At 44.6% G+C, this 11,017-nt stretch overlaps 1 protein-coding gene across 1 annotated transcript; it reads right to left on the bottom strand.

The window, feature by feature from the left end:
• Positions 1–6,526: 6,526 nt before the first annotated feature.
• LOC134466363 (lens fiber major intrinsic protein-like) lies at positions 6,527–7,789 on the bottom strand. The gene is made up of 3 exons (XM_063220253.1): positions 7,677–7,789; positions 7,046–7,126; positions 6,527–6,682 (listed from the first exon to the last, which is right to left on the bottom strand). The coding sequence occupies exons 1-3, from the start codon at positions 7,749–7,751 to the stop codon at positions 6,539–6,541; spliced, it is 300 nt and encodes a 99-aa protein (XP_063076323.1). The 5' UTR covers positions 7,752–7,789; the 3' UTR covers positions 6,527–6,538.
• Positions 7,790–11,017: the final 3,228 nt, after the last annotated feature.

The raw sequence follows: 11,017 nt of genomic DNA, 5'->3' as shown, positions 1-11,017 counted from the left end.
AAAACATGCCCCCATTTCTAGTAAGGTTGATTACTGTAAGTCTTTTTGGGGAGGCCTGTAAAAAGACTATCAAACAGCTTCAACTTGTACAAAATGCAGCAGCAAGGGTTCTTACAACAAGGCCGACAGGCGGACAACAGATGCGTCCCTCTATGCCAGTTCCAACTATGCCATTTGTTCCCCCCAAACGCCCCCCTGGCCTCCTCCTAACCTGTCAACGCCCCCCTCAGGATGTACTTTTTGTTTATTGGTCATATTGCCCATGGAAACTACAAATAATGTGGCAGGCAGCAAAATGGCGAGACATGGCTTTATTTTTTCAGTTTAGGCTATAATAAGTTTATCATTCTTGGATTTGGAAAAGAACCATATGATTTCAAATGTCACATAGGCTAGATCAAGTAGGCTACATTACAAATTACTAGACATTTATTAGTATCAACCTTTAGTATCACGCCATTTCAGCATCATGTGCATGTGGGAAAGAATGTAAACATCGACAAATAATAAATAAATAAAACCGTTTGGATGAATCATGCGCTTATGGGTTCACCCTTTAGGTGAATTATGCGCTTATTTTTCAATACCAGCTTCACCGTTAAGGCACAAAGCAGTGAGCTTCCGTGCCAGAGTTAACCAAATTCACACGACTGCAAAGCAATTACAAAAGACGCGTTCTCTCCCGTGCTCTCTCTGAGCGCAACGGAAAGCACCTGTGGGGTACGAGGCCGCCAACGAAAGAACCTCCCTTCGTAGCCTACGACACACCGTAGGCCTATGTCAAATGGCCCAGCTGTCTAGCACCATGTTTCAGAGCGCAGCGCACACTGACTAGGCTACTCACTGAAAAGGTAGAAGTAAAATCGCTGGGAATATTAAAAGGGAGGCTCGTAGGCTACACACAGACGTATGAACCCGATTTTGTGGACTGGACAGAAAGCGGAAGAAATGTGAATGTTATGAAAGAAAAAAAAAGTCCACGTTTAGAGGCGCTGCGGGCTGCCAACTAATTACAGTTCCATGTCGTGGAGCGTTATGCAACGCAAACGCCCTCGATCCAAGCAGAAAGGAAAATGTGAATGTTACAAAAGGAGAAAAGTTAACCAATAGAGGTGCTTAACTCGAATCTTTGAGGCGTCCGGATTGATTGGATCATTCCAAGGAGAGTATCCGGATTAGACGGATCACTCGGATCACACGGATCACTTATTTAAAATAGGCCTAAATAAAAATAAATAATAAACGTTTCTGCCGTTAAATAGCTATGCCTTTGTTGTTCCATTTATCAATTCATGTTGATAAATCAAAGAGTAAGACAGTTTGATCAACAAAACTCACTTTATGAATGTCACAGTTCCTAAACTCATGCTGCGATCCGACCCCTCTCCTCACTAAACATGCGACCACAACTCGAACAGCCTTTGGCAGCAGTGAAACGGCATGTTCCTGATTTTGCAATAAATAATGTGTGTGTTTGTATTTAAGAAGACTAAAAGTCAAATATTTGGGAGCAGAAGTCTAGTTGAGCAGGGATAGTCAGGAGGCGAGCAGCAGATGACCACTCGCTTCCGCTGCCGAGTTACCTTGCGACTCGCACACTCGTGGCAAAAACGAAACTTAAGCGTTGATCCGATCCGTAGGGGATTCGCTGCTACCAACAACTCAGTCAGGATTCGTCTCACCGAGGGCGCTGCTGCTGAGTGACTCGGACGAGGGGAGTGACAGCAGTGGCTTTAAAGACTGTAGCCTACGCTGTAACGCAGTGAGTGATAGAGTCACGTCTGTAGACTATAATTTCGCTAAGAGTAGCCTACAGAGTGAGATGTTAAAGCGTTGGCAGAGCACTGTTAACATTTAGAAATGTAGGCTAGAGCTCAACAGAGTCAGAAGCACACACATAGGGAGCGGGGATCCGCGACTCAATTGGCCACAACAGGCTGGACGGGTCAAACAGGCTCGATGAATGACGAGGCGGGAGTTGGTTCAGTTTTACTCAGTGAGTGTTCGTGACTGAACAGCATACTAGGGAGATTAGAGAATGGTTGTTGTAGTCAACTAAAGAGGATATATTCCGGTTTCACAATTTCTCGCGCTGTAACTGCCATTTTGTTGACATATTAATGAAATGCCGTCTGACCCGCCTTTGGCGGATCAATGCACGACAGCCATCCGGTCTGTTCGGATGAGGTCTTTACCCGGCTCTCCAACCGGATCCTCCGGGTTTTATATCATCTCTATTAACCAAATGTTACAGGTCCACGTTTAGAGGAAGAGCTGTATGCGCTGCGGGTCGCCTGTCAACTAATTACGGTTCCATGTCGTGGAGCGTTATGCAATGCAAACGCCCCTCTATCCGAGCACAAACATCTGTGTCAAAAAACTGCCTGTCGACTTCTAAATCGTTCATTTCCGCGAGTCTCTGACGAACCAAAATAAAGTTGCCTCCCATTGTCCAAACGCAAAACAATGCTGAAAATTGAATGCCCCCCCCTCAGTTATCTCACTCAGTCTTGCCGGTTTGGTTATGGCCTACGTTTTGGCTTGCACGCATTCGCTCCGGTCCAAAATGCCAACTCTGCCGCCTTGTGGCCACAGGAAGGAACAATTGAAGGAATGCGTTTCAGACGGACGGACGGACGGACGGACAGACAGACCCTCTTATAGAGATGCTGGGACGCATCTTAAAAACAGGAAGTTCGACCACATTACTCCAATTTTAAGATCGCTGCATTGGCTCACAGTAAGCTACATAATTGATTTTAAGGCAATGCTACTTCTGTTTAAATCATTAAATGGAATGGGACCCACATATCTACTGGATATGTTTCAGCTGTACTAGGGATGGGCATACGGTGAAAATTTCTTCGTCGATCGTCGGGAGAATTAATGATTAATAATCGGTTAACCATTAACATTTTAATATTAAAATCAGCACACATTTAGGCTCACAATGCCCTATACTCTTGTATAACAAAAAATACATCAAAAACATCATGCTTTTCTTGGAGGATTTGTTTTTATTAACAACATAAGTGTGAAGTGATTAACAAGAAAAGTTAAACCTGAATTGGTGCGCAATGCCCAAACGAGGGAGGCTTCAAGTTGTGATCCAACAACGAAGGCACATAACGGCGGTGAATCATCTCAACCTACCCTCGCCTAGATGTCTGCACCGTCTTTTACAAGGCTTGGATGCGCGGTGTTCAAGTGATACATTGTGGTCGTTGTCGTTGTTGTGTATTTGTAATTCACATTGCAGTAATTACAGTACACTTTGTCATTTTCTAACCGAAAATGGTCCCACGCCACACTTCGCCAAGACCTCTTCATGGTTAGACAAAGCCCGCTCTACGGAAGCTCGCATGTAACAAACAAGTCAAGCCAGGGTACGGTGATGGTGAGATATTGCCCCCTGCTGCCCAAATTGTGTAGGTGTAACAGCAAAATGCATTGCATTGAGGATGTGCACTAATGACCTACATTCAAGTATTTTTTATTTATTTTAACGGTTTGTCGGCGAAAATTAATTTCCTCGACTAAATGCTTAATGATCAATCATCGATTAATCGGTTTATTATGCCTATCCCTAGTATGCACCAACCAGGTCACTAAGGTCAACAGAGAAGAATTTGCTGGTGATTCCAAAAATCAAAAACAAAGTGTGGAGACGCAGCCTTTAGCTTCTATGCTTCAAAGCTTTGGAACCAGCTTCCAGATGACGTAAAAAATGCACCCACTATTGATAGCTTTAAATCTAGACTCAAGACAAAGCTGTTCTCAGATGCTTTCCCCTAGCTTAAATTCTTATTTTTTATTTTTATGTTTTTATTATTTTACCTTGTTTTATCTTAATGTTTAAATGTTCATTGACTAATTTATTTCCTCCTTTCTTCCCTGTTTCCTTTCTTTTTGCATTTGTTAATTTTGTGAAGCACATTGAGTTGCACCTGTGTATGAAATGCGCTATACAAATAAACTTGCCTTGCCCAACAAAAAAGAACACGGGGTGTGGTCATTGGCGTTATGACAGAATTGCATTTGAGGGAAAAGACGCACACTTGACATTAACTAGCGGTCCCGCGGCCCTCTGGTGCGAAACTGAAAGTTATCTACAGCCCCGGAGGTTGTGAGCGCGGCCCAACTTTGGTCCGCGGCCCTATGGTTAAGAATCCCTGGTAGCCTATACAAGAAACACTCAAGGACTGCATTTCCAAGGAGGAGACTGTTCTGCAGGTAAGTCCGAATCCTCAAGCAAACATGAAAATGCAACACCAAGCCATCTAATAAAAAAGGGAAAAAGCCGCCTTGAGTCTTTATAACCATAGAGGGAACTGTCTAGTAGTTTTTGTAGTAGTGTAGGGCCGTAAAACCCTAGAATATGCAGTTATTGGATCTTTTCAATTACATGAATATTGACCAACTAGGCTCTTGTGTGTCTGTGTATGTCAAAGTTCTGCTATGCTAACTTTTGATTCAATACAACCCTTAGAACACTTACAATTTCAGGACACAAACTTTTAAAAAAGAAAATCTGATTCATCTTTTCCCTTCAAATATATGCAATTTTTTAAAAATGGAAATAAATACGGTATGGCAGTCTGTGGTGTATGGACTAGCTCAAAGATTCTGACTTCAGCCCAGTTGTCTCTTAAAAAAAAAATTATCTGCGTTTCTGTACCACAAAAAAAATCAATAAAAATAAAACATGACCCATCACACAAAGCAAAAGTCAATTTAATATCATAGCAAACACAGATGGAATGTAATACAAATACAAATAGTACAAATCAGAAAAACATGTATTCTTTGAATTTTCTCAGCTGCTTTTTATTTTATATCATTATCAAATGCCAGTCTCAGTTTCTCTCTCTCTCTCTCATACACACATGCACGCAAAGACAAACACACGTGATATACACACTCACACATACCACTTACACAAGCCCACACCCTCTCTCAAACACGCTGAACACTGCCACTGCTGGCAATGGAGCCCATGATCCAGACCACACGCCGTTCCGCACCACAACCGGGTGCAATGCCCCCAACTGAGCCCGGGTGAGCACTGCACTGAATGCCTTCCTCCGCACTACAGTGACATTGCCTCATGCCTGTGCAGTAAGGCATTCCACTGACCCTGTTGGCAAGCCGAAGGAACCGCGGACCCAACCGCCACTCGGAACCCCCAGCCAGGACATCAGGACTGGCCCCCCGGGTGACTACGCCCGCCATGTCCAAAATACCGAGAGTTCCCCACCAATCTCAGACGTCAACGGAGATCAATTTCTCCAAGAAGAAGAAAATAATGTGCCTTGACCAGAACTTTCTGGGAGAGTGAAAGAACCAACACCAGAAGAGAGGTGTTAAGCCAAGCTTCTACTCTACTCTACTCTACCTGCAGTGGAGCCGCAGCCATGGTGGCTTTGTGAGGATGGTTGAGGCCGAGGCCAAGCTGAACTCTCTTGACCACAACGGTGACCGTGTCAAGGCGAAGATGTGTATAGCAGTGTTTGCAGCATGGATGAAGAACTACTTCCACAAGCACTGCCGAATAAAGGTCAAGAAGTGGCATCACCACCTAGTAGGCAGCCAGACGATTGGGTGCGATGCAGCGTGAAAGTTATGGATGCCAAACCTTCTACGCAAACGGGAGTTGGCAATATCCAGAGCAGCACTGACTGAGATTGGTGATGGATTCCAGGTGCTGTGAATATAGCAGAGAACATCAGGCAAGTCCTGAAGACCTAACTGAGTTCCAAGTGGCAGTGTGGTTAACAGTTCCTTCAGTGGCCAAAGAAGTCAGTAAAATACATTGCTAAACAAGCAAGAGACAATGTCACTAGAATGCTGAAGAAAACATTCAATGCCGTACTCACCCAAAGTCAGCTGAGGGCACAACACCCAATTGCAGTCCAGAACAATGCACAGTCCAAGTCTAGAACTCCACAACCAACAGCAGCAGCAGTCGACACACAAGCCACAGACACCACACACACACCACACACACATTCTGCACACACACACACACACACGTTCTGCACGCACACACACACGCACGTTCTGCACACACACACACACACGCACGTTCTGCACACACACACACACACGCACGTTCTGCGCACACACACACACGTTCTGCACACACACACGCACGTTCTGCACACACACACACGTTCTGCACACACACACACACACACACACACACACATTCTGCGCACACACACACATCCTGCGCACACAATCACGTTCTGCGCACGCGCGCGCACACCCTCATCCACATAACGTGTGTGTGTGTGTGTAAGAGGAGGAGAAGAGCTGGGTTGCTGGGAGGAGGAGGAGAGCTGGGTTGCTGGGAGGAGAAGAGCTGGGTTGCTGGGAGGAGGAGGAGAGCTGGGTTGCTGGGAGGAGGAGGAGAGCTGGGTTGCTGGGAGGAGGAGAAGAGCTGGGTTGCTGGGAGGAGAAGAGCTGGGTTGTTGGAAGCAGGGGTCTACTATAACAATTCTGGCTGGCCCTTGCGTCCCCTACCTTGGTGGCAGGGTTACGGTATAGGGCCTGGGTCTTGAGTTTGATGGGCTCCCCACCGGTGTCCTGCTCCAGAGGCCGGCTGCCTTTCAGGGTGGCTACCCTCTCGGCACATGACGGCGCCCATAGCACCACAGATCATGGAACCCACCCAGTACACCTGCAGGAGGAGGGAAGAACAGAAACCATATTGTAGTTACATGTAGGCTGCAGAGACATCGGAACAAGACAGAACATCGATGCGTAACTTCTGCTGGTGATACAGTCCATTAAAGGGGTGTTCCAAAACCCATTTTTATTTGGTTATTCATTGAATACCTGAAAAATACTAAGTAACAAGACTTTTTCAACAACTGATTTTAATACTACCTCTTTTTTCAGTACCCCCCAAAAATGTAATGTAGTCCCATTTGGGGGGTATCAAGTCCCAATCAGGGGTGTCAGACAAGTAGTGAAAAGTGAAAAGTAGTTTTCAAATAATAGGAGGGTATAAGCATGTTTTCAATGCATACATTTTTCTTACCCAGTGGTTCATGAAGTTCCCCTTGAACATAGCAAGCGTGAAGGATCTGGCAAGCTTCATTTCAGCTCCAGTGTAGAAGATCTGAAAGAAACAGTGTTCAGAGTATTAGCAAAGAAGCCTTTGAGGTGTGTTAGAGTATCAGCTTTAACATAAAAAGTAAAGAAGCAAGATATTTCTCTACACATCCAGAGTGCAACATTACGCACGTGTGTGGCTCCAAATAGAACAGTTCAAGGGAGAGAGCAGGTTCGCATATTGAATAAGATTGTCAGAAAAAGCTCCTGTTGCTTGACCTTACTGTCTGACTGATAGGATGCTGGTGACCATTTACAGGAGTCTTTTATTCAGATTGACACGTTGATTGGAAGTGCCTATCTGGCCTGTGGGACCAGAATTCTTAATAGTTGGCAGGGGATATTCTGATATTCTGTCTCTTTACATTAGAATACACCTACTATTAAAATGAGAATATTCATTTCTTGATTAGTATGCAAACCAACAAAATCAGTAAGGGATGAAATGCTTATTATTCTCACTGTACCTGGTGACTCAGTCCAACGTTGTCCCCCTATTTTGACACACCTGTTTAAATGCTATGAGAAAGAGGGAGCAATATGAGTGTGACACTCACTCTCATGAGGTGTGCCATGGTGACAGAAGCCAATGGACATGACAGCAGAGCCCTTACATCCATTCCTCCTCTCATCCATCACAGAGAAGATGCAGATGAACAGCTCAAGGAGACCTCCATGCCCAGCTGGAGCTATATAGAGACAGACAGAGAGAGAGAGAGAGAGAGAGAGAGAGAGAGAGAGAGAGAGAGAGAGAGAGAGAGAGAGAGAGAGAGATTGTCTCTGCATTATTCACCTGACAACAATGTGACACTGAAAGTACAGTATTTCAGGATATTCTCTTAAAACATAAATGAATAATACTCACTACGCAGCGAGAAACTATGCGGGCTGTCAATCAAAGCAAGCCCGTGCCCAGGCATGGACCACCGCAACACCTCCCACTCGATCTTGGCATGGCACGACATGGGAAGATAGCAGAAACCAGATCGACTGATGGGTGTTAACTTGTTCCTCTACTGGGAGGAGGATGATGATGAGCCGTTACAGTGTGGCACCATGTGGGTCCCCAGGACTTTAGGTTTGCTTTGGAATCTTCACATGAGCACATCCACTTGAGGGGAATTTCATATGGACATCCCGGACAATACTCATCCCGGACAATGCCTTAGGAGCAGTCACGTTGACCACTCTTGCGAGCTTGAATTGCTCCTTAAATCCCCCCACCCCCCTACACTGACAAGTGACAGTGTGTATTTATTCCTTCCTTCCTGATGTGCAAGGTCTGTCTTGATTGTGTTAGTTGGCTTGTTCATAGGTCTCCTTTTCGCCCCTTGAGTGCACGTTTCCCTCTGTGGCGATGGTTAGAATTAGTTTTTCAGTGTGAGCGAAGTACATATATATACCGTACACATACACAGACATCAAACTATATGCATGATGGTGGTGGGGGGCTTAGATAGGGAACATGTTAGTCTTTGATTGTTGGTGTTGTTGGTGACAGGGCGGGGGAGCGGGGGGTTGAGGAGGAGAGCTGGGTTACTGGGAGGAGGAGAGCTGGATTGCTGGGAGGAGAAGATCTGGGTTGTTGGAAGCAGGGGGCTACTATAATAAGTCTGGTCCTTACATCTCCTGGCTTGGTGGCAGGGTTACGGTATTGGGCCTGGGTCTTGACCTTGATGAGCTCCCCGTAGATGTCCTGCTCCAGAGGCCAGTTGCCTTTCAGGGTGGCTATTCTCTCGGCCAGGCCACAAATGCGGGGGAAGAGCATGAAGTCGTACATGACGGCACCCAGAGCACCACAGAGCATGGGACCTGCCCAGACTGCCTGCATGAGGAGGGGTGAACAGAAACCATATTATAGTTACATGTGAGCTGCAGAGACATCGGAGCAAGACAGAACAATCTTAAAAGGGCACAATGTAGGATTATATAGTTTGTGTAGATTTTGAGACAGGCACGACACGGGCACCGCACAGTCATAAAAAATGCTATTTAACTAAGCTCACTGTGATTTTCATTACAGAATTCCAGCAGTTGATAATAATGTGAATATATATCTGGCGGTATGTAAAGCAAATCTTTCATATCAGAAGTGTTTCCAATGACAATCGCTTGGGTCGCTCAGTCAAAAGTTACATTCAGAGATCTGACAGCGGACTGTGAAAGTGGTCGCTAGTCATGGTTCACTTACCATTAACTCAAATAAGCATCGGCTGTGAGGACAGTGATTAATTTAACTTTTAATCCTACATATTGCCCCTTTATGACATAAGTTATTATGTATTGATGTTGGCAGAATGTGCAATGCACTACATTTCATTGAATACTTCTTGACACACTAGCAGTGCAGACCACAGTTCTACCTGACCTGAAAGTAGTTTACAAACAATGGGAAGGTATACACACATTTTTAATGCATAATTTGTAAAAAAAAAAATCTTACCCAGTGGTTCATGAAATTCCTCTTGAACATAGCAGGGGTGAAGGATCTGTCAGGGTTCAATTCAGCTCCAGTGTAGAATATCTGAAACAAACAGTGTTCATAGTTGAGTATTAGCTTTAATGTAAAGAAATAAGGAAGCAGTAAATTGTTGCGGCCTAGATGTATTGAACTGTTCTATTTGGGGCCATACATGTGCTTACTTCAAGGGTGAGAGGAGAGCCGGTTCGCACATTGAAAAAGTATTTGATCCCTTGCTGAATTTGTTTGTGTTAGTCTATAACTTTAATGGTAGGTGCATTCTGATTGCGTGTTTTTGACAAACAGAGGCAGAACATCAAAAGGAAAATCTGGAAAATAATTTTAAAGAATATCAATTATCTCCACCTCCAAGTTATGTTTCCGGTCGCTTTGGTTTGTCTGTCTGTTTATTTGTCTGTCAGCAGGATATGTGAGTGTATTTGTCTGTCAGCAGGATATGTGAGTGTATGTGTGTGACACTCACTCTCATGAGGTGTGCCATGGTGACATAAGCCAATGGCCATGACAGCGGAGCCCATGCATCCATTCCTCCTGACATCCACCACAGAGAAGATGCAGATGACCAGCCGCATGGTCAGGAAGACCTCCTGAGAGAGAGAGAGAGAGATCTGAATATAATGCGACACTGGAAGTAGAGTATTTACGGAAATTATCTTAGGTTAAAAACATTAACGTTAAGAAGTAAAAAAAAAAAAAAAAAAAAATTAACGTTAACATAAATGTTACATAGGCTTTTTACTCACACAACGCAGCGAGGATGGATGGAGGCTGGCTGGCTCTTGCTTCCCCTGGTTGGGCAGCAGGCTTATAGGGCCTGGGTGTTGAGCTTGATGGGCTCCCTGCAGGTGTCCTGTTGGTGCACCTCCAGGGGCCGGCTGCCTTCCAGGGTGCAGAGGGAGAGCATGAAGTTGGCTGCCTTCCAGGGTGCAGAGGGAGAGCATGAAGTCGTACATGATGGCGCCCATTGTGCCACAGCTCATGAAACCAGCCTAGTACAACTGCACGAGGAGGGAAGAACAAAAAAAATATTATAGTTATATGTAATCTGCAGAGACAGTGGAGCAAGACAAAATAATCTCAAGACATGCAATGCATGGTGACTCCTGCAAAACACCAATAAATAATGTAATTAACTGAATACTTCGACACACTAACAGTCCCTGACACTTCACAATTTTAATGCATCAATTGTAGATATTTTTTCTAACCCAGTGGTTCATGAAGTTCCTCTTGAGCATGGCAGGGGTGAAGGATCTGGCAGGGTTCATGTCAGCTCCAGTGTAGGACATCTGAAAGAAACAAAAAGTGTTCAGAGTTGAATATAAAATGTAATGTAAAAAACTTCAAGGAAGAGAGCAGGTTTCCACACTGAAAAAGACAGTAATGTCAAGTACAAGGAGTTTTTTTTGTCCTGAA

The sequence above is a fragment of the Engraulis encrasicolus genome, chromosome 16 (genome assembly GCF_034702125.1).
Source record: "Engraulis encrasicolus isolate BLACKSEA-1 chromosome 16, IST_EnEncr_1.0, whole genome shotgun sequence".
Lineage (NCBI taxonomy): Eukaryota > Metazoa > Chordata > Actinopteri > Clupeiformes > Engraulidae > Engraulis > Engraulis encrasicolus.
Note: the sequence above shows the minus strand (reverse complement) of the source record. Positions and strands in the feature narration are given on the sequence as shown.